Source organism: Ovis canadensis, chromosome 8 (genome assembly GCF_042477335.2).
Source record: "Ovis canadensis isolate MfBH-ARS-UI-01 breed Bighorn chromosome 8, ARS-UI_OviCan_v2, whole genome shotgun sequence".
Taxonomy (NCBI): Eukaryota; Metazoa; Chordata; class Mammalia; order Artiodactyla; family Bovidae; genus Ovis; species Ovis canadensis.
This window is the reverse complement of record NC_091252.1, coordinates 58416884-58441975: the sequence shown is the minus strand read 5'-3', so window position 1 is coordinate 58441975 and position 25092 is coordinate 58416884. Positions and strand designations below refer to the sequence as shown.

General features: G+C 41.1%; 1 protein-coding gene across 3 annotated transcripts in view; it reads right to left on the bottom strand.

Moving 5' to 3' along the window:
• BACH2 (BTB domain and CNC homolog 2) overlaps positions 1-25092 on the bottom strand; it is a 385266-nt gene that overhangs the window by 85621 nt on the left and 274553 nt on the right. For all 3 annotated transcript variants that reach the window (XM_069598267.1, XM_069598266.1, XM_069598268.1), the window contains one exon: positions 3698-3952. In XM_069598267.1, the coding sequence (XP_069454368.1) occupies positions 3698-3940 (243 nt within the window). In that variant the 5' untranslated portion in view covers positions 3941-3952. The remainder of the gene's footprint in view (positions 1-3697; positions 3953-25092) is intronic.

The window sequence follows — 25092 nt, the reverse complement described above, 5'->3', positions numbered from 1 at the left end:
ATTGTTGAATGAAAGCACTAAGGGCAACGCCTTATCCCCTAGTCTTTGGTAACACACATTCCTGGATGTGCTTTTCAATGAGGAGCCAACACTCAAGTCACACAAATCCTAGGGACTATCTGTCATTCCATTTTATGGGAGGAAAAAAAAAGGAAGACAATTTCTTGACTCTTTGACTTCTAAGAGGCCCCTTTCAGTTGAGAGACTACACTGGCACTGCGGCGGGCTCAGCTCTGCAGGCAATGGTGCTGCCCATCGGGGGTCAGGGTTTGGGGCTAGAATTGTGCAAGTGGACAGCAGCTGCAGGCCGGAGCCGGGTCGGGCCTAAGCCGACTAAGCAGGGCAGTAGGAGGGGTAGCAGTTTGTATCTGGAGATTTCCTAGCCAAAGATGGAGCTTTTGGATTTGGCCGTGCTGGCCCATGAGAAGCTCGGTGGCTGGCCGGCCGAGAGCACAGAAGTGAGCCGAGCGAGAACAAGGCTGGGACGAGGGCCAGAAGGTGATCTGACCACGATGGATTATGATGAAGATTTCCAAGGAGCTAATGAAATGCTTTTTCTTACATCATAGGAACCAAATGCCAGTGAGTTCCAGGCAGCTACTTTTCAAGGTAGTGTTTGTGATGTTTATTCACCACTTAATTCAAATTCTGTGAAGTCATTCACTGAGCTAAGTAGGACAATGATCTTTGAGCCTGCAAGGACCTTGCAGTGCGCACACAGCAAGGAGAGAAACAATGCCCGGTGCTTGGACGGGGCTCTGAGCAGAGGCGACAGGCTTGAAAGTGGGTCTCAGAAAAAAATTACAGACCCACAAAGGAAAATACCATGGAGGTTTGTTTGTATGCCCATTAGCGAGAAGCTTAGAGCTGGGTTACTGACAATATGAATTCACATATCATAGGAAGGAAAAAAAAAAAACGTTTAGTTATATCTGAAGGGTTCAGGCACATAAATAACCAGAATGTTTTAATGATTTGGAAATGCAGATGACACAGGGGCAGAAATCATTTCACACGACTAGAAAGAAGAAAACCAGCATTTAGCAGATTCTCACTTAACTGGAAGACAAACAACCGAAAAGTTCCAACAGCAGATTTTTGTGTGACATCTCCCCAGTGTGCCTCTGACTACAGCGCCCAGTGCCAAAGAAATAAGAGATCATCAAGGATTTGATCTAAAAAGAAACTTTTAGGTTAGGTTTTATTGCCTTGGCATTGTATTATGACACAAAATTTAAGGACTTCAGAATTTTAGGGGTTTTTACAGGTAAGAACTGGGGCTCAGAGAGGTTAAGGGACTAGACGAGCATTACAGAGCTTACTGGGATTGGGGGAGGCCAGGGCTTATAAGGTACAGGGTCCAGGGAGTTTTAAGATGTGGTCAGCAGTCATGGAAGAGAGACTAAATTATGTAAATTATGGTTTTCATTTGTAAATATATTTTAAAATAATCTAACTTTTTAAAAGCAGTAAAAAACATAAATTAGGTGGTTCTCAAACAGATACAGATAGTAAATTAACTGGAAACTCCACCCCGTCCCCAAAACCATTCTGGATAAGTGGGATTCTTGTCAGATATTTTCAGAGAATTCTAGAGTGAAAGTAAATTCAAAAGGCATTCTTGACACCCGCCCCTCTAGAGACGAAGAAAGAGTCTCACATTTGATGAAGTCCTACTAGTTTAAATGGAGACTTTTATATTTATCCTATCACCTCATGATGGATTAAGTAGCTGCCCACTAACACAGACGAGGACAGTCCAGCTCAGGATCACTAGTCACCAGGCAGCTGCCTCTCCTTGGCCTTCCCACATCACTTGGCATATAAACGTCCCTCCCTACCCCAGCCCCGATTACATGGCCTTCAGCTGATTGGCTCTTTGGCATCTTGTATTGGGATCTTTTTAGTTATGCTCTTGCCAGGGGTGTGAGGAGCAGTGATGGAACCTTTCACATGGGTACACAGCAAAGAATATTCATGTGAAACTCTATGCCACCTTCACTTTGCCAGCTGGCCACTCTCCTGCTTTGCAGACATTGCTTAACAGGGGACTGGATCTGGTGATCCTTCTGACTCCCTGTCTATTTTTTTTTTTGAAGGGGGGCGGGTATACAGCGACTTTTAAAAATTGAAGGACAGTTGATTTAAATTGTTTCAGGTGTACAGCAAAGTGTTTCAGATTTATAGATAGGAATATATATGCATCTATATTCTTTGGGCTTCCCTGGGGGCTCGATTCTTTTCCATTATAGATTATTATAAGATACTGAATCTAGCTCCCTGTGCAAATAATGTTGTCTTAAAGTCTATTTTGACTAGTATCAATAAAGCTCCCTTAGCTTCCTTGCTGTTTATCTATTTTATATTTTATATATAGTAGTGTGTATATTTGTTTCTTAGGTTGAACTTGAATGTCTTTCTGCAGGGCAGGTGTTTGCCTCACCATTGCCTACTTCTTATATAGTGAAAGTGAAAGTTGTTCAGTCATGTCTGACTCTTTTTAGCCCCATGGACTATACAGTCCATGGAATTCTCCAGGCCAGAATACTGGAGTGGGTAGTTGTTCCCTTCAACAGGGGATCTTCCCAACCCAGGGATCAAACCCAGGTCTCCCACATTGCAGGCAGATTCTTTATCGTCTGAGCCACCAGGGAAGCCCACTTTTTATATATAACCTGCTTTATTCATTTTTGTGATTTCTAGGCCTCTGGAGGCACTGGATTTATGACCTCTGGGACTTAAAGCTAGTCGCACCCATCATTCCCTCAGGGTGACTGGGTCCTTGGTTTCTCCTAGGAGTGCTGTGAAGAGCTGCTCTGTGGATCATGGCACAACTCTGGGGCTCTCTTTGTACAGACTATGGGTGTGAGTTGTGCAGTGCACAGCCTGTGCAGCTGTCAGCGGCCCTAGTGCTAGTGGTGTATAGGAAACGATTCTGGCCTGAACACAAAGCCTAAGGCTGCTCAGTGTCACTCTTAGTCCCACAAAAATGAAGAGGAGTCAGGATGACGGAAGAAGAGAAACAGCATATGCAGTTCAAAGGGGTGACCAATCTAATGGTCTGTCAGCATGAAGCCTATCTTTTGAGTGTCGGCAGCTCAAACTAGTCAATTGAGTATCATCTCTGGACAGAGCAAGTACATCTACTAGTGTCCCCAAGGTACAGAAGTGACTGGACTCCCCAAAGTAATTAAGAAACCTGAGTAGGGTATTTTCAACAATGGTGAGAAAAGCACAGTTTACGCTTCTTAGAATCTAACTATATTAACTGTGAAAATGACCGCTTGCTTTTACTTTGCCTCTGGGCAAGGAAGGTGCTGTGAATACTTTCATTCTTTTACTCTCAAGGTAAGTCAAGTGTTCTTTCAACCATTTGAAAGAGAAAAATCATAGCAACAGCCCCAGTGATTCAGATCCCACATCTAGGATTGTACTAAACTTCGGTCAAACAACTCAAAACCGAAGAGTAAGTGAACTAGAAACTATGAGAGGCTGCGAGCCACAGGTGAGGTTCAGATTCACGCTTCCGAGACTTGAAATGCATCAAATAGAAACCGGCTCAGCCACAAACCTAACATGTGGGTAACTTGATCATCAACCCGCAAGTGGGGATGTGGCATTGCGCCCACCTTCCAGGTCCACCTCCCAGTCAACAGGCCTCTATTAGCAACCACACGAACAAACCATAGTACCGTACCTCCTCGGGCAAGCTGACCACCAAATCATTTTTCGTCTGTCCGACCAGCGCCTGCCAGAAGTATTCACTGCATGCGGCCAGCACAGCTCGGTGGGCCCGGAACTCCTTCCTTTCCACGATCAGGGTCACGTCACAGAGAATATCCTTTTTGCGCTGGTCATTGAGGCCCAGGAGGATGTTGGTGCAGTGGACTGTGGACTCATACACATACATGGGGGAGTCAGGCTTCTCATCCACAGACATGCCGTTCACACCCTGAAAAAGAGCAAGCCAGCCTGGGTCATCGTGGCTCCCTGCGTCAGAGAGACGGTGAGAAAGGATGCTGACCTCCTGTGAACCACCACCCTGATGGAGTCAGGCTGAAAGGCGCAGAACTGTCTGTTAGCATCTTATGCTCAGTTAGCACCGTGAACTCATAAAACATCTGGAAAGTCGTATTCTATGGCTGACTTTTCTCCTTTCCCCTTACTGCGTCTTTTTAAACCCCAATGGAAACAAAGCCAGGTCTTTTAATGGAACACCCCAAACACTCAAAACACATACCCACTTTAAAACTTGGTAGTTTTGATTTTGTTAGTGGACTGAAAGGGAACTTTCACACATACTCAGTCCCAGTGCAAGTATTAACTGAGCTTTGTGTTAAGAGGAAATGAATCATTCAGAAGTATTGGCAACGCTGCCTTGATGAAGCACGTGTTTAAGTTTCTGGGCTGAAATTTGGCCAAGACGCCAAGTGGTTAAACATCTAATCACAATGCGTAATTTAACATGGGAACTAAACGGACTGTGTATGATGGAGTGGATGTAGCCACTTATCTATTGCAATTGCCCTCCATCACTTCAAGCAAAGCTACCATAATGCTACTACTGTCATGAAAGGCTCTTGAAAAGAAGTGGAAGTGTGCTATCATTACTCCAGCAGACTGGGTGTACACTCTCTTCAAGGAAATACAGTATATCACATTAGCAGTAAAAAAAAAGATATATTCAACAGTGAAGATTACTTTTACAAAGAGGTTCTTTGCTTTAAAAAGTGTCCACTGACGAATTTAAAAAATCTAATTAATTTACCTATCAGTTGCGCTAGTGGTAAAGAACCTACCAGCCAATGCAGGAGACATAAAAGATGTAGGTTTGATCCCTGGATCAGGAAGATCCCCTAGAGTAGGAAATGGCAACTCACTCCAGTATTCCTGCCTGGAAAATCCCATGGACAGAGGAGTCTGGCAGGCTACAGTCCATGGGGTCACAAGAGTCAGACATGACTGAAATGACTTAGCATGCAACAGTTTTCCACTAATGTTTACACTAGTATGAATTTCAATAGTGAGTCTTACTTTCTTTTTTGCTTTATTCTTATTTATTTCGTTTAAGAAAACTTAAAAAAATATTTGGTGGTGTTGCCCGGCATTCAGGATCTTAGTTCCTTGACCAGGGATTGAACCCATGTCCCCCGCAGTGGAAGCGTGGAGTCTTAACTACAAGACTGCCAGAGAAGGCCTTCTTATTTATTTTTTAAAGAGCTTTAACACACCATAAAATTGCATAGCCTACAGCATGCAATCTTGACATATTTTGGCAGATATTCACAACTGTGAAACAATACTAAGTCACTTCAGTTGTGTCCAACTCTTTGCGACCCTATGGACTGTAGCCCGCCAGGCTCCTCTGTCCATGGGATTCTCCAGGCAAAAATACTGGAGCGGATTGCCTTTTCATTCTCCAGGGGATCTTCCTGACCCAGGGATGGAACCTGTGTCTCTTGTGTCTCCTGCACTGGTAGGTGGGTTCCTTACCACTAGTGTCACCTGGGAAGTCCAAAAATGTATTCTCCAAATACTGTAGTCCCTTGGTATCCACTGGAATTGACTCCAAGACTGCCCACAAATACCAAAATCCATGGATTTTGAAACCATAATCACAATCAATACACTGAACATATTCTTCACCACTGAGTCTCTTTACATCCCTTAACAATCTCTCCCTTGCACTCCTCCATTCACCTACTGATGGATACTTGGGTATTTCCAGCTTTGGGTTGTTACAGATGAAGCTCCTCTGGATTAGTGCATAAATCTCTGTATGAATGTAAGCTTTTATTTCTCTCATGTAAACACCTAGAGATAGAATTGATGGATCATTTTGTATGTGTAAGTCTAACTTATAAAGAAACAGCCCCTGTTTTCTAAAGCGTCTGTGCCATTTTACATTTTCAATGGCAATGGATGAGAGTTCACTTCTTTCCCATCCTTGCCACCATGTGGCATGGTCAGCCTTTCTAAGTTTGGTAGTTATAATAGGTGCACTGTGGCATCTGTCAGTGATTTCAGTTTGCTTTTCTCCAGTGACTGAAGATATTGAGAATCTTTCATGTGCTTATTTGTCATCTATCCATTTTCTCGGTAGAGCATTTAATCTCAGAGTCGTGGGTTCATGCCCCACGTTGAGTGATGTGTTGGGGCTTCCCTGGAGGCTCAGATGGTACTGCTTGCAGTGCAGGAGACCTGAGTTTGATCCCTGAGTCAGTAAGATCCTCTGGAGAAGGCAATGGCAACCCACTCCAGTACTCATGCCTGGAGAATCCCATAGACAGAGGAGCCTGGTAGGCTTATAGTTCATGGGGTCGCAAAGAGTCAGGTGTGACCAAGCGACTAACACTTTCACTTTCATACCTTTTCTCTGGAGAGATTCTTTGCCATTTTATACTGGGTTGTTTCCTTATTACTGAGTTTTGAACGTTCTTTATAAAAGTTTTTAATAAAAGTCTATCAGATATGTGATTTACAGATGTTTTCTCCAGGTCTATGGCTTGTCGTTTTATTCTCTTAGCAGTGTCTTTCAAAAAGCAGAAAATCTTCATTTGACGAAGTCCAGTGAGCAATTTTTTCTTTAATGAATCATGCTTTTGCTGTCATATCTAAAAACCCTTTGCACAAACCAAGGTCACATCTTTTGTCAGATTTACAACTAGATATTAATATTTTTAATGCAATTAGAAATGGTTTTGTTTTTAACTTACATTTCTGATTTTTCATTGTTAGTATATAGATATATAAATTACGTTTGCATATTCATATTGTATCCTGCAGCTTTGTATAACTTGCTTATCAGTTTCCATAGACTTTTCAGGGTCTGGAGTTTTAATTATAAATTCAATTTAAGAACTATTGTCAAATTTATTGGCATAAAGTTACACATAATATTTCCTTATGTTCCTTTAATATCAGTAAAATCTGTACCAATGGCACCTCTCAGCCTCTAGATACTAGAAATTTGTGTCATGTCTTTTTTTTTTTCCTGATCACTTTGGCTCAAGGTTTATCAATTTTATTAATATTCTCAAAGAACAAGCTTTTGCTTAAATTGATTACTTTCTGTTTTCTATTATACTGAATTCTGCTCTCATTATTATATCCTTTCTTGTCCTTACTTTGGGTTTAACTTGCTCTTCTTTACCAGTCTCCTAAGGTGGAAGTTGAATTCATTGACCTGAGATCTTCCATCTTTTCTAATGAAAACTTTAATGCTGTACATTTCACTCTAGTTACTTTAGCAGCAAGAAATGTTGAACTTTTATTTTAATTCAGTTCAAAATACGTTCTAATTTTCATTTTGATTTCTTCCTTGATGCATATATTATTTGGAAATAAATTAACAGTGAGTTCCCTAGATACAAATGAGTTCCATTTCAAGAGCATGTTTGTAAGTCCAATTCGTTCTTAAGTTCAGCAAAGTTAGCCAAGGTACACAACTAACACAGTTGGTTACAGGGTACTGCACTGCAATAGATTTATAATACTTTTCACACAAATAACACGTAAAACACAAACAAACAAAAAAGCCTGCTGGGAGAGAAGGAACCAGAAACCCAGCCTCTGCTCACACAGGTTTCAAGTGAGGAAGATCTGATAGGCTAGACTATGGTATCCTGGACGAAATGGAGGGAATAAGACCCTTGAAGAGAAGTTACCATTAGGAAATGGAGAATTCAAACCTAGAGGGACATTTTGGAATAATATGTGGAGCTGATGCCACCAGCTCCTCTAGTCCTATGTATCTTAGTCCAGAGGTTTGTTCTAGGAACCATGGCTGAGCAAGGGATACAAATATGCCGCCTGGGAACCCAATGTGGAGCTCCACTGAGGTCTGAGTGGGGCTGACTGCTATATGGCAGGATTGGACAAGGGTTCACCTACCAGGTAGGAACAGTCATCAATAGTGATAAAGTCAAGGCAGCAGGTGGATTCTCAGATTCTAGTTCACGAGTATGATGGTCTCTTTCTGCAGATGACATACTATACATAGAAAACCCTCAACATGCCACCAGAAAACTACCAGAACTCATCAATTAATACAGTAAAGTTACAGGATACAAAATTAATATACAGAAACCTGTTGCATTTCTATACACTAACAATGAAAAATCAGAACAAGAAATTAAGGAAACAATCTCATTTACTATTGCATCAAAAATAATAAAATATCTAGGAATAAACCTACCCAAGGAGGTAAAAGACCTGTAATGGGAAAACTGTAAAATACTGATGGAGGATTTCTCTGGTGGCCCAGTGGCTAACTCCACGCCCCCAATGCAGGGGGCCTGGGTTAGATCCCTGATCAGGGAACTACATCTCACATGTTGCAGCTAAGAGTTCACATGCCTCAACTAAAGATTCAGTTCAGCCAAATAGATAAATAAACTAAGTATTTTTAAAAAGATACTGATGGAAGAAACTGAAGATGACACAAACAGCTGGAAAGAGATACTGTGTTCTAGGACTGAATAATTAACACTGTTAAAACGACCATACTACCCAAGGCAATCTACAGATTCAATGCAATTCCTATAAAATACCAAGGGGTTTTTTCACAGATCTAAAGTATAATTTAAAACATTTTATGGAAACACTAAAGACTATGAATTACCGCAACAATCTTGAGAAAGGACACAACTGGAGGCATCATGCTCCCTGGCTTCAGACTACAGTAAAAGCTAAAGTAATCAAAACAGTATGATATTGGCACAAAAACAGACACATAGATCAATGGAACAGAACAGAGTGCTCAGAAATAAACTCACACATTTATGGCCAATTAATCTATGATAAAGGAAGCAAGAATATACAATGGAGAAAAGACAGTCTCTTCATTCAGTAAGTGGTGCTGGGGAAACCAGAAAGAATGATATTAAAATGTCACTCTTTATAAAATTAATGTCACATCATATATAAAAATAAACTCAAAATGGATTAAGGATATAAATTTAAGAACATAAAAATCCTAGAAGAATACACAAGTGGAACACTCTTTGATATAAATTATAGCAATAGTTTTTGGATCTGTCTCGTAAAGCAAAGAAAATAAAAACAAAAATAAACAAATGGGATCTAATTAGACTTAAATGTTTTTGCACAGCAAAGGAAACCATAAGAAAAAAAAACAAATGAAAAGACAACCTACAGAATAGGAGAAAATATTTGCAAATGATGTGACTGACAAGGGGTTAATATCCAAAATATATAAAAATCTCACACAACTCAATATCAAACAACAACAACAAGCAAACAACCCAAGCAAAAAATCAGCAGAGCTAAATACACATTTCTCCAAAGAAGACATACTAATCGCCGACAATCACATGAAAAGATGTTCAACATCACTAATTATTAGAGAAATGCAAATCAAAACAATGAGGTATCACCTCACAACAGTCAGAAAGCCCATCAACAAAAAATCTGCAAATAATCTGTGTACCTATGGTTGATTCGTGTTGGTGTATCAGAAACCAACACAACATTGTAAAGCAATTATTCTCCAATTAAAAATAAATTAAAAAAACAAATACATTCACACACACACAAAAGTCTACAAATAATAAATGCTGGACAGGGTGTGGAGAAAGGGCAACCCTTCTACACTACCGGTGAGAATGTAAATTGGTGTAGCTACTATGGAAAACGGTATAGAAGTTCCCAGAAAAACTACAAAGAGAACTAGCATATGATCCAGCAATCCTACTCCTGGGCATATGCCTGGAGAAGACTCTCATTTGGAAAGATACATGCACTCCAATGTTCACAGCAGCACTACTTAACAATAGTCAAGACACGGAAGCAACCTAAGAGTCAATCAACAGATGAATAGGGACGATAAAGAAAGTATATATCTGTGTGTGAAGTGAAGTGAAGTGAAGCGAACGTCACTCAGTCGTTTCTGACTCTTTGTGACCCCATGAACCATTCAGTCCATGGAATTCTCCAGGCCAGAATACATACATATATGTGTATACACATGCAGACACACAATGAAATACTACTCAGACATAACAAGAATGAAAATTGTCCATTTGCAGCAACATAGATGGGGTTGGAGGATATTGTGCTAAGTGAGATAAGTCAGAGAAAGACAAAGACTGTGTTGATATCACTTGTATGTGGAATCTAAAAAAAAAAAATACAACATACTAGTGAATATAACAAAAAGGAAAAAATATCTATCATTCCCAAGACGCTGTTGCTAGACTCTAGTATGTCTGAGGATTTTCTTGACTTTATTACATTATTCCTGGATAATCCTTACAATACCATGCCAAGCCCACTCTGTGCCTCTTGGTTTTTACACTCCTACCAGAGCTTATCATACCCCTCCCCGTTGGCCCCTCTTCAAGCATAATGGAACATGATGTTTCTCTTCTTTTAGAAATCAGTCAGCCCTTCCCATGCTCCAGTTATCATTGGTGTTCTTCTAGGAATTCTGTCTAATTTGTCTGTTTTGGACTGACCAATGCCAACCAGAAATCTGTTTCTCCTATCAATGCATTATGTTATTATTATTATTTTTTTACCTACCGTACTAATATAAAAACACATTTTTTCCCCCTAATGCAGCAAATCCTGAAATCTGTAGCAGGACCCATGGGATCTAAGAATGAAGTACTTTGTAGTGAGTAACAGCCCAGAATAGCATATAGGAATCTGACAGCCAGTCTTTACGCTAAGCATTAGACAATGTGTTAAAGTGTGCAGACATTAGCTGAAATCAGATTGTAAGGAAGCTTTCCAAAGGTTCTGATTTGGGTTTTGGCTGGATCTCATTCTTCCTCTTGTAGGCCAAAAAACCCCCCAGCTGCACAAGTACACACACATATACCCCAATCATCTTATCATATGGTTTGGCAGTAAAAGATAATTAGTATAATTTTATCAGAGTATGCTCATCCTCTCAAAAAGCTACACAGACCACAACTCTTATCATTCAAAGATGAAGTGTTAATGAATACAGACTCACTTGTTAACTCCCTCTTTCACTCTTCATTCACTATTGGGTCATATTCAGAAATTAAAATGTCTAACACTTAATTCTGAAGGTAAAAGTCTACATTGAAAAGCCAAGAAAAGAAAAAGAACTACAATGGGAAACCTGAAAAGTTTCAATTCACAAAAAAGTAGAACGTTAAGTTTTTCAGATAATGTGTCATGTTTACAATGTTTCATAAGAGAAGACATGAATATGCCTTGCAAGTAATGAAAAAGACCAAATTACAAACCATTTCACTTGAAATTCCAACCACACTTCTCCTAGAAACAGCGCATTAAGTAAACACTTCTGTGAATCAAACACTAAATTATTTAGTATTTGCTGAGTAAATTTCTGCTCTTATGAAGCACTCTTTAAAAGTCACTTACTACAGAACTGTAAGGGTTAGTTTATATAAAAGAAAGTTATCAAGTCTATAGAAGTTTTAGAGTGCACTGTGCCATTAAAATTACGAAGTTATTACTTTGGGATTGGAAACACTTTTCAATCGCATCAGGACTCAAACTTCTTACTTAAAGTGGAAAGCAATCCAATTTTGGCATTTTCTAATGGAAAACTGCAGTGCCTGTCACTTAATGTCTCTAATGCCTTTAGATAGCTAAATTGAGGGCCTGACATGGAGCACTAAAACGTTCCCTGTTCTTTATTTACTCAAACACTCCATCTGCGTGTGTACTAGTTAGTGGCTAGGGAACTGAAATTTAAGGCCGTTATTAGGAGGAAGCACTTAGAATTATATCATCAAATCCTTAATAGCTCTGAATGGTTCTCCTACTTCAACATAAACTTCCATTTTCCTTGACCTTTCAGGAGGAAGTTCAATTTACTGATACAGTTTGTGACAATGGTTTTTACTGTGCAGTTGAGAAAAATTAGGAACCATCATAATAGGCCCCAATTTCAGGGGTAATTTAGCTGTTGATGTTGTTGTTTTACTTCTTATAAACAGAGCCAAATAAAAAAGAATAGAAACTTTCAAACTATTGGGTAACATAATATTAGTGACAATGACTAGCATTTCCATTTTCAAAAGTAAACTGGAAGTCTTCCTTAGCAGTCCAGTGGTTAAGACTGCCTTTCACTGCAAGGAGTGTGGGTCCCATCGCTGGCCCGGGAACTAAGATGTTGCATGCTGAGTGGTGTGGCCAAACACAAACAAAAACAAAAGTACATTCATGCTATGGCTTCATTAAAAAAAAAAAAAGTAAACTATTTGTAGAGGAACAGTATGACACAGAGACTGAGCTAAAAGAAATACTAGAATGTTGGCAGCAGATGGTATGTAATAATCTAAAGCCAATAAAGAATTAAAGATTTACTGCATATCCACAATACTGGAAAGAATTGGAAAATTAAATAAATAAAGTGTTTGTGAAGATATAAAGTCACAGGGACTCAAACACTGACCACTGGTTCAGATTCCTTGGGAAACACTTTGGCATTATCTAATGAAGCTGAAGATTGTCACTCAGTAATTCCGTTCTGAGACTACACACAAGTGATGCTTCTGCATGTCTGTAGCAGAACTCTGGACAAGAGTGGTCACAGCAGTGTTGTTCAGCTTCTCACTGGAAACAACGCAATGTCAGCTGGTAGAAGAATGAATAAACACACTGAGGTATATGCATATATTGTTTTAATGGAAGAATACAGAGCAAATTAGAGTCATATGCAACATGGACAAATCTCACAAACCTAACATTGAGTACTGCGCTAGAGAAGCAAGGCACAAAATAACAACATGGTTGGATTCCATGGACATCAAGTTCAAAAACAGATAAAACTTCAGTATCTATGGATACACACATAGGTGGTAAAACTAAAAAGAGGACTCAGGACTTGCCTGGTGGGCCAGTGGTTAAAACTCCATGCTCCCAATTCAGGGGGCACTGGTTCAATCCCTGGTCTGGGAACTAAGATCCCACATGCAATGCAACAGGGCCAAAAAATAAAAACAGAAAAAAGAAAAAGACACAGAAGGGAGAGACTTATTAGAAAGTGGTACTGGGAAGGTCTCAGGGGTGCTGTCACTAAAGGTTCTATTTCTTGACATCAGTGATAGGCAGGTATTTGTCTGCTTTTTATTGAATTACACATGTGCTTATGCACTTTTCTTTTTCTACATTGTATTTTATTAAAAAAAAAAACCCTATGATTGTGTCCTCAGACACTCAGTTGTATCCAACTCTTTGAAACTCCATGGAATGCAGCCCACCAGGCTCCTCTGTCCATGGGATTTTGGAATGGGTTGCCATTTTCTACTCCAGGGGATCTTCCTGACCCCAGGATTGAACCAGCATCTCTTGCATTGCAGGCAGACTCTTCACCACTGAGCCCTCTCGCTCTAAATGGAAGATTTTAGGAACGAGTTTACAGCTCAAGTTCCCTGCCTCAGGTTCAGTGACTTAACTACAAAGGTCCTGGGATGGACTTTGGGTTTTAAAGAAAAATACATACCCACATATTATAACCTACAATTTAAGGTCTGAAGGGACCTTAAAGGCAATCAAGTCTAGCTGGACATTTTAAATAAGAATCTTCAAAAATGGGCAGAATACAGGGACAAGACCCTTCAGGAGGTAGTGAGACATCTGAGAACAGGCTTATTTCCAAACAAGCCTCTTTTCAGAGATCTCATGTTTCATCTTCTCTCTCTGAAAACCCAATCACTTCAATGCACTTCCACTTCCTTATCTATAAAATGAGGAAATGGACTAGGTGACCTGCAAGGTATTTCTAGTTTTAATTTCAATGGTTCTGTGAAAGTATAGAAAGTTTAAGAAAAACTTGAAATGTGAGCCTTTCTAAGTACAGTCTTGAAAAATCTTTTTTTTTTTTTAATCTTTTTTTTTTTTTTGGAAGTTAGAGATGCTCAAAATAACATAGCTGGTTGGAATGGAGAAATACCACCACAAAACTTTTGGGAAAGATGAACAAGAAAGGAAGACTTTCCCCAAAACAATCCGAACTTTTTCTCCTTAAAAACAAGTCAACCCAAAGGAAGGATGGATCAAGGGCCAATTTGTTCATACCAATGGGATGCAGTGCCCACTGGGACTGAACAATGGTTCAACACTTTGCTCTCTTCTCACCCTGCTCCCCTCAAAGAGGGTTGTGGTGTGCAGGATGGGTTCTCAGAAACTGTAGCTCTTGAATCAAGTGGGATGTCCATCAGCTCCTCCTATCGGAATCCCCACCCAGTGATGTCAGGTGACACAACAGTGATGTCAGGCTGTTCGGGAGCCAGCAGGAGGTTATGATTCGGATTTAGCAATCACATAGGACATATACTGTCATTTCAAAAAGCAGATGAAAGAATTACATGCTCTGAAATCAATGGGGGAAAGGGATTCCATGCCAGACTGTTCAAGATACACAATTATTCTGTCATACAGAGTCAAGTAAGTCAGAAGGAGAAAAACAAATATCATACAATAACACACAAATATGGAATCTAGAAAAGTGGTACTGATGAGCCTATTTTCAGAGCAGGAATGGAGACACAGACATGGAGAATGGACACATGGACCCAAAGGGGTAAGACAAGCAGAGAGTGGGACACATTGAGAAAGTAGCCCTGACACATTCTCCAGGCAAGGATACTGGAGTGGGTTGCCATTCCCTTCTCCAGGGGATCTTCCCGACCCAGGTCTCCTGCATTGCAGGCAGATTATTTACCTTCTGAGCCACCAGGGAAACCCACTATATACACTATTATGTGTAAAATATATAGCTAGTGGAAAGCCGCTGTATAGCAGCGGAAGCTGAGTTTGGTGCTCTGTGATGACCTAGAGGGGTGGGATGTGGGGGCTTGCAGGGAGGCTTAAAGAGGGAACGGATATGTGTATATATACGGCTGATTCACACTGTTGAACAGCAGGAACTAATACAACACTGTAAAGCAATTATATTCCAATTTAAAAAATGGTAAACAATTATCGTCAGTGGAGTTTGGGTGATGGCGGGGTGGGGGTGAGGGAGGAGTGTGGGCAGGGAGGGAGTGTGGCATTAGGAATGGAGAGACTGGAAACATGCGCCTCTGAAATCATCTCCTATGCTCGTCTTTTCTATATCTCGATGCCTGCTTTTGGTTCTTTTGTGGCCAGCTCCCAGCTAAGGGTATAGCCGAAGCCCCCATTTATTCCGCCGGGGTAGGTCCACTCCTACCCTTGGCTGTCTTGTCACTTCCAGTTTGTCTCCGTTCCTACTTCTTTGTATCCATGTTCTCCATTTATATTCATTTCTCATACAGCAATCTCTGCTTCCTATTAGCATTTGCTTCTTGCACATTAGGAGTTAGAGGACAGAAAGAAGTCATTTCCCTTCTCCATTTTTCTCTATCAGGGCATCTGTGTGAATTGTTCTCTCCTGGTGTTCCCTTCCAGCCAGAGAAATATGACCCTAGAGCCTCACGCTGCTAATGTGAGAAGAAATTATGAACAGTGATTAGGAGGCTAAATGAGGGTGGTGGAACCTATTTACTTCATTAAGGTTCCTTCAGGGAAAATGCAAGAATGGGAAACTGAGAGATAAGGGTTAATACTCAAAGAATAAAAGATCCATTTGACTCAGAGCAATCTTCAGTCTGCCTGGATTCTATCAGACGCCCTTCTCCATGGGGAAATCATTACAGAGAAATGACATGCAAAGTGCACCATAAAGCATCTGAGTCAAACCAGAGAGAGGATGACTCAACGGATCATTTTACGTTTTAATAGAAGGTGCTGCAGACTTGTATCCAGTGCACAGTTCGACACGGGGCGCGCACTCCCCCCGCTCTAAAACTTCGCCATCGGGTGGGAGGGGAGTTCCCAGAACTTGACAGAAATTATTCTGTCTTAGAGAAGCACCAAGTCAAAACTCACAACAGAGAATCAAAGACTAAGAAAAGACAGCTGATAGTCAAATGCAGAAACAAAGGGAGCCTGCGAGTCTAATCCTAACTTTAGCATTACTGTCAGATCTCAGACTGTCGAAAACTGAACTCAGTAATTAGTGGACTTCAAATCTGATTAAGGGGGTGGCAGAAAGAAAAGGGAGAGAGAGGGAGGGAAGGAAAGAAGGGAAGAGGAAGGAGGAGGGGCAGAAAAGGAAAAAACAATATTTAAGTGTCATCATTTAAAAATTTTGCTCCTTGAATTCATTTCAATAGATAACTGTGTCATTCATTTCAGAAGTTTACTCACCAGGTCAGTGACAATGCTGGGCTTGGTTATTGATGTGAAGAAACCATGTTAACAAAGCCATTGTTTCCTGGGCTAGTTTTCTGGGCTAGTTACTGCTTGTAAGTGCTAAAACGTGTAAGTTGCCAAAGGTAAAATCATCTGATCAGGAAGTATAGTGCTACCTAGAGAAGGAATCATCAAACCTAACTCTTTCTCGGGGAAAGGGGTGGGGGTAGGCTCACCTCCAGATGCACTTTTGACAGAAAGGTCTGCCTGTACATAAAGGACATCTACAGTTATGTGGCTGTTCATCCCTGTGATCTCTAGCAATGGCTGTTCTGCTTCCTGAGAGGGTATGCTGTTTACAGGTGGGAAAGAAAACAGAACTGAGTTTCTGTGGCTTGGGAGAAAGATAGCTTTCACAGAAAAGGTACAGAATAAAAGGAAACTTGGTTCTTTCATGCACTGGGGTCTTTCGGACAATGTGATTCTGTTCTGAAATACTGTTGTCTTTGCAGAGATGCAGGCTGGCATGGATGAATTTCAGATTGCAAGATGATTCAGCTGCTAACTAAAAACAAAACTCGGCACCCATGGCAGCAGCACCCAATCAAGGCATCAAGGCAGAGGAGTCATCTGGTTTGAGGGTCCTTTCGGAGACGCTTTGGAAATTGTCAGTGGATTTTCCACTAAAGCCTGGGCACCCTCACTCCTATTTTTCCATTTCAAAATGATTAAAACCATGAAGCTAAGACCATTGCTTGGCAGTCTGTTAAATCCCACATCAGGTAATAAAAGCACTTGGACCATCTGTCACCAAGAAGGAGATCAAACGGAGCTGGAATATGAACACACAGGTGAAGTGCGCTCCTGGGAGGATGCGGGAATGGCAGGAGGTCAGTGAAGAGAGACGGGGGGAAGGATGTGCTCGGAGCCTTCTAAGTCCCTGTCCTGTCCTTGGCAGCTTCTCAGTGTGATGAGAAAGATATGCCTCAGATACAGCAGAGTCTGTTAGGAAGAGATTTTGTTCTAACTCACTCATTGTAAAAGGTCAGATTTGCACTGCCATGGCGGAGAAAATACCCTCTCTCCAAATGGACAGGAAGAGGTATGACCAGACTGTACCAGAGAAGCATCCAGAAGCATTCAGAAGTGCCAGGCAGGAAGAGACTACTCAATACTTTCTTTCCTTTCCTTTTTGTTTTGGGTTCTGGGAAGGTCCTCTCTCTTTTTAAAATAAAAGTATAGTTGATATATGATATTATATAAATTATGGATGCACAATACAGTGATTCATGATTTTTAAAGGTTATACTTCATTGATAGTTATTATAAAATACTGGGGATATTCCCTGTGTTGTACAATATATCTTGGTAGCTTATTTTATACCTAGTAGCTTGTATCACTTACTTCCCTATTTCTATTGCCCCTTCCTTCCCCACTGGTACCCACGAGAGCTTGCTCTCTACCTGTGAATCTGCTTCTTTTTGTTATAGTCACTAGGTTGTTGTATTTTTTAGATTCTATGTATAAAATGATAGCAGACGGTATTTTTCTTTCTGTCTCAGTGCTTTCTTGATTCTACAGTGTACCTGATTCCTATTTCTCCTTCCAACCCAAGACAGAGGGCCCTCCATTTGAGTTTCTGCTCTCCCACCTCTTGGCTGTAGGACATTGGGTACATTAATTAATGTACCCAATTAGACTCTGTAATCCTTGGTTTTTCCATCTGCAAAATGACTATGTGAAGATTAAATGAGATGAAGCAAGAAGATATTTGAGGTTCCCTGGTGGCTGAGACAGTAAAGAATCCACCTGCAATGCAGGAGACCCAGGTTTGATTCCTGGTTTGGGAAGATCCCCTGCAGAAGGAAATGGCAACCCACTCCAGGATTCTTGCCTGGACAATTCCATGGACAGAGAAGCCTCTTAGGCTACAGTCCACGGAGTCACAGAGTCGGACATGACTCAGCAACTGACTATACGGAGCTATTCAACTAGTTCAATAAGGTATTTAAGATGGTCTTTGTTCTACAGTAAACACTCCACAAATAGAAACTATAATTATGAAAGGAAAATGAATTTCTTTGTACATTATAAAAAATTTGTAATTCTGCACAGAATGAGAGTTTCTTATATTGAGGCAAACCCAAAGTGTATGAAGAGTGAGGTATGTCTTTGTTTGCTAGATTCTCCTGCTTAACTAAACCTGAGGAAAGCCCAATTTGCCTGATTTCTATCCATAGTCTGGGAGAAAATGATGCAATAATGTGAGGGATCTGGTGTTTTCTGGCAACTTTGACCATGACGTCACTGCAGCCTTCCCTCTCTAACATCCATAATGACCGTGAATTGGGCAGCAGATTTGAGAGCTTTCTGAGAAGCAGAAAGTACTCTGTTTGCATCAGGAACAATCCTCACCACCATTTGATTAATTCTACACATGATTATGGTGGTACATATGATTATATTATTAATATCAAGAGTGTCTGCTCTGCTGGGCACTTAAGCCTGATATATTTCTCCCTCATGCCAGGAGAAGGCATCTGGCAGATGGGGGGAGGCTTGTACTGATTCTCATCTAACAAAGTTTCCAAAAGATTCCATCCCATCGATGCTTGTTAGAAGGATGAGCTTTGAACAGTCCACCTTCTATGACAGGCTTTCCCAGTTTTCTCCCTTTGAAACCTTTTGCATGTTTCATACAAATCAGAACCTTCCTGAATCTTCAGAGACAGTGTGTGTAGCAGTGGCCAGCCAGGCTCTGGAGCCAGTCTGCCGGCGTCTGCATACCAACCAGAAGCTTTCTGTGAGGATCCCTCATCTGTAATCCAGTTGTCATGAGGAGCAAGCAAGCTAAAGCACAAAGTGCCTGGAGCAATTCCTGGAGTATAGAGTCAGCATGCACTAAGCACTGTATCAGCAGGGTTAACAGAAGCAGGACCGTGCAATGGTCGAGGACAGCCAGCCTGCCTGCTTGGAATCCTGATTCTGCCACTCATATCTGGCCCAACCTCCATCAGCACATAACTTTTTTGGGTCTCATTCTTCTGATTTATATGAAAAGAGTATGATAAAGAACACCTACCCTGTAGGCTCATGAGGGTGAAAACATTCCACGTGTGTGTCTGTTCATTAATTCACTCATTCAGTATGCAGTATGTGGCCAATAAAATTAGCTCTTCTTTCTCAACATGCCAACTGTTTCCATCCACTTTTCATTCCCAGACTGATGACAGCTTATCTTTTTTTTTTTTTTAATTTTTTTCTCTGGTATTGAGCTACATGGGCTGCTTATATATTTTGCAGATTAATTCTTTGTCAGTTGGTTTGTTTGCTATTATTTTCTCTCATGCTGAGGGTTGTCTTTTCACCTTTCTTATGGTTTCCTTCATTGTGTGAAAGCTTTTAAGTTTAATTAGGTCCCATTTGGTTATTTTTGCTTTTATTTCCATTACTCTAGGACATGGGTCAGGGAGGATCTTGCTCTGATTTATGTCAGAGAGTGTTCTGCCTATATTTTCATCTAAGAGTTTTAAGTTTCTGGTCTTATATTTAGGTCTTTAATCCATTTTGAGTTTGTTTTCATGTATGGTGCTAGAAAAAATATACAAGACACTCATGCAGCTCAATACCAGAAAAATAAACAACCCAGTCAAAAAGTGGGCAGAAGATCTAAACAGACATTTCTCCAAAGAAGACATACAGATGGCTAATAAACATATGAAAAGATGTTCAACGTCACTCATTGGTGGTTGAGTCACTAAGTCATGTGCAATCCCCTAAGTCTTGGAACCCCATGGACTGTAGCCTGTCAGGATCCTCTGTCCATGGGATTCTCCAGGCAAGAATACCGGACTGGGTTGCCATTTCCTTCTGCAAGGGATCTTCCTAACCCAGGAATCGAACCCAGGTCTCCTGCATTGCAGGCAGATTCTTTACCAACTGAGCTATAATGCAAATCAAAACTATAATAAGGTGTCATTTCACACTGGTTAGAATGGCCATCATCAAAAAGTCTACGAACAATAAATGCTGGAGAGGGTATGGAGAAAAGAGAACCTTCTTACATGGTTGGTGGGGATGCAAATTGATTCAGCCACTATGGAAAACAGTATGGAGATTCCTTAAAAAAAAAAAACTAGGAATAAACTGCCATATGACCCAGAAATCCCACTACTGGGCATATACCTGGAGGAAACCATAATTGAAAAAGACACACTGTACCCTAATGTTCACTGCAGCACTATTTCCAATAGCTAGTACATGGAGGCAACCTAGACGTCCATTGACAGATGAGTGGATAAGGAAGGAAGTTACATTACATATATACAATGGAATATTACTCAACTATAAACTCCGGTACTTTGGCCACCTCATGCGAAGAGCTGACTCACTGGAAAAGACTCTGATGCTGGGAGGGATTGGGGGCAGGAGGAGAAGGGGACGACAGAGGATGAGATGGCTGGATGGCATCACTGACTTGATGGACGTGAGTCTGAGTGAACTCCGAGAGTTGGTGATGGACAGGGAGGCCTGGCGTGCTGCGATTCATGGGTCACAAAGAGTCAGACACGACTGAGCACTGAGCAACTGAACTGAACTGAACTGATACAGAGAAATGCATTTGAGTCAGTTCTAATCAGGTGGATGAACCCAGAGCCTATTACACAGAGTGAAGTAAATCAGAAAGAGAAAGAAAAACATTGTATATTAACACACATGTAAGGAATCTAGAAAGATAGCACTGACATTCCTATCTGCAGGGCAGACAGGAGACACGGACATAAAGAACAGACTTTGGGACATAGTGGGGGAATGCGAGGGTGCGATGATTGGAGAGGACAGCACTGAAACATATATGTTACTATTTGTAAAACAGACAATCAGTGGAGGTTCGATGTAAGACTCAGGGAACCCAAAGCCAGCGCTCTGTGACAACCTAGAGGGCTGGGATGGGAAGGGAGGTGAGAAAGGAGTTCAAGAGGGAGAGGACATATGTATAGCTATGGCCAACTCATGTTGATGTATGGCAAAAACCACCACAATATTGTTAAGTAATTATCCTCTAATTAAAAATTTTAAAATGTAAAAAAAAGGAAGTGGAGAAAAATGAACAGTTTTTAAAATTGAAGAATAATTGATTTACAAGGTTCAGATGTACAGCAAAGTGATTCAGACATACATATATGTATCAGTCAGTTCAGTCACTCCATCATATCTGACTTTTTGCAACCCCATGGACTGCAGCACGCCAAGCTTTCCTGTCCATCACCAACTCCCAGAGCTTACTCAAACTCATATCCATCAAGTTGGTGATGCCATCCAACCATCTCATCCTCTGCCGTCCCCTTCTCCTCCCACCTTCAATCTTTCCCAGCATCAGGGTCTTTTCCAATGAGTTAGTTCTTTGCATCAGGTGGCCAAAGTGTTGGAGTTTCAGCTTTAGCATCAGTCCTTCCAGTGAATATTCAGGACTGATTTCCTTTAGGATGGTTGGATCTCCTTGCAGTCCAAGGGACTCTCAAGAGTCTTCTCCAACACCATAGTTCAAAAGCATCAATTCTTCAGCGCTCGGCTTTCTTTATGGTCCAGCTCTTACAGCCATACATGACTACTGGAAAAACCACAACTTTGACTGGACAGACCTTTGTCAGCAAAGTATTGCCCCTGCTTTTTAATATGCTGTCTAGGTTTGTCATAACTTTTCTTCCAAGGAGCAAGCATCTTTTAATTTCATGGCTGCAGTCACCATCTATAGTGATTTTGGAGCCCCCAAAATAAAGTCTCTCAGTTTCCATTGTTTCCCCATCTATTTGCCATGAAGTGATGGGACCAGATGCCATAATCTTAGTTTTCTGAAGTTGGGTTTTAAGCCAACTTTTTCACTTTCCTCTTTCACTTTCATCAAGAGGCTTTTTTCCTCTTCACTTTCTGCCATAAGGGTGGTGTCATCTGCATATCTGAAGTTATTGGTATTCCTCATGGAAATCTTGATTCCAGCTTGTGCTTCTCCCAGCCCAGCATTTCTCATGATGTACTCTGCATAGAAGTTAAATAAGTAGGTGCCAATATACAGCCTTGACGTACTCCTTTTCCTATTTGGAACCAGTTTGTTGTTCCATGTCCAGTTCTAACCGTTGCTTCCTGACCTGCATATAGGTTTCTCAAGAGGGAGGTGAGGTGGTCTGGTATTCCCATCTCTTTCAGAATTTTCCACAGTTTGTTGTGATCCACATAGTCAAAGGCTTTGGCATAATCAGTAAAGCAGAAATAGATGTTTTTCTGGAACTCTTTTGATTTTTCCATGATCCAGCGGATGTTGGCAACTTGATCTCTGGTTCCTCTGCCTTTTCTAAAACCAGCTTGAACATCTGGAAGTTCACGGTTCATGAACTGCTGAAGCCTGGCTTGGAGAATTTTGAGCATTACTTTAGCGTGTGAGATGAATGCAATTGTGGGGTAGTTTGAGCATTCTTTGGCAGTGGCTTTCTTTGGGATTGGAATGAAAACTGACCTTTTCCAGTCCTGTGGCCATGGCTAAGTTTTCCAAATTTGCTGGCATATTGAGTGCAGCACTTTCACAGCATCATCTTTCAGGATTTGAAATAGCTCAACTGAAATTCCATCACCCCATATATGTAAACCTATTCTTTTTCTGATTCTTTTCCACTATCGGTGATTCATTTGTGACATTGTACAAGGAGGCAGTGATCAAGACCATCCCCAAGAAAAAGAAATGTAAAAAGGTCAAGTGGTTGTCTGGGGAGGCCTTAGAAATAGCTGAGAAAAGAAGAAAAGCGAAAGGAGAAGGCAAAGTGAAGGCAAAAGTGAAAGGCAAAGGAGAAGAGGAAAGATATGCCTGATGCAGAGTTCCAAAGAAAGAATAGCAAGGAGGGATAAGAAAGCCTTCCTCAGTGATCAATGAAAAGAAACAGAGGAAAGCAATAGAATGGGAAAGACTAGAGATCTCTTCAAGAAAATTAGAGATACCAAGGGAACATTTCATGCAAAGATGGGCAAAATAAAGGACAGAAATGGTATGGACTTAACAGAAGCAGAAGATATTAAGAAGAGGTGACAAGAATACACATAAGAACTATACAAAAAGATCTTCATGACCCAGATAACCATGATGGTGTGATCACTCACCAAGAGTCAGTCATCTTGGAAAGTGAAGTCAAGTGGGCCTTAGGAAGTATCACTACAAACAAAGCTAGTGGACGTGATGGAATTCCAGTTGAGCTATTTCAAATCCTGAAAGATGATGCTGTGAAAGTGTTGCACTCAATATGCCAGCAAATTTGGAAAACTCAGCAGTGGCCACAGGACTGGCAAAGGTCAGTTTTCATTCCAATCCCAAAGAATGCTCAAACTACCCCACAATTGCATTCATCTCACATGCTAGTAAAGTAATACTCAAAATTCTCCAAGCCAGGCTTCAGCAGTATGTGAACTGTGAACTTCCAGATGTTCAAAGTGATTTAGAAGAGGCAGAGGAGCCAGAGATCAAATTGCCAACATCCATTGGATCATCAAAAAAGTGAGAGAGTTCTGGAAAAAAATCTACTTCTGCTTTATTGACTATGCCAAAGCCTTTGACTAAGTGGATCACAACAAACTGTGGAAAATTCTTCAAGTGATGGGAATACCAGACCACCTGACCTGTCTCCTGAGAAATCTGTATGCAGGTCAACAAGCAACAGTTAGAACTGGACATGGAACAACTGGGAAAGGAATATGTCAAGGTTGTATACTGTCATCCTGCTTATTTAACTTATAAGAAGAGTACATCATGTGAAATGTTGGACTGGATGAAACACAAGCTGGAATCAAGATTTCCATGAGGAATACCAATAACTTCAGATATGCAGATGACACCACCCTTATGGGAGAAAGTGAAGAGGAACTAAAAAGCCTCTTGATGGAAGTGAAAGAAGGGAGTAAAAAAAGTTGGCTTAAAACTCAACTTCAGAAAACTAAGATTATGGCATCTGGTCCCGTCACTTCATGGCAAATAGATGGGGAAACAGTGGAAACTGATAGATTTTATTTTGGGGGCTCCAAAATCACTATAGATGGTGACTGCAGCCATGAAATTAAAAGATGCTTGCTCCTTGGAAGAAAAGTTATGACAAACCTAGACAGCATATTAAAAAGCAGGGGCAATACTTTGCTGACAAAGGTCTGTCCAGTCAAAGTTGTGGTTTTTCCAGTAGTCATGTATGGCTGTAAGAGCTGGACCATAAAGAAAGCTGAGCGCTGAAGAATTGATGCTTTTGAACTATGGTGTTGGAGAAGACTCTTGAGAGTCCCTTGGACTGCAAGGAGATCCAACCATCCTAAAGGAAATCAGTCCTGAATATTCACTGGAAGGACTGATGCTAAAGCTGAAACTCCAACACTTTGGCCACCTGATGCAAAGAACTAACTCATTGGAAAAGACCCTGATGCTGGGAAAGATTGAAGGTGGGAGGAGAAGGGGACGGCAGAGGATGAGATGGTTGGATGGCATCACCAACTTGAGTGGTAATGGACAGGGAAGCCTGCCGTGTTGCAGTCCATGGGGTCACAAAGAGTTGGACACTACTGAGGGACTGAACTGAACTGAAGTGAGTACAGTACTTCCCTGGTGGCTCAGTGGTAAAGAATCCACCTGCCAATGCAGGAGACACAGGTTCGATCTCTCTGTTAGGAGGATTCCACATGCCACTGAGCAGGTAAGCCTGTGAGCCACAATTATTGAGCTTGTGTTCTACAGCCACAACTACTGAGCCCACACGCTGCAACTATTGAAGCTCACGTGACTTAGAGACAGTGCGCCGCAACAAGAGAAGCCGCCACGATGAGAAGCTGAAGCACTACAACCAGAGAACAGCCCCCATTCACTGCTACTAGAGGAGAGGCCATGC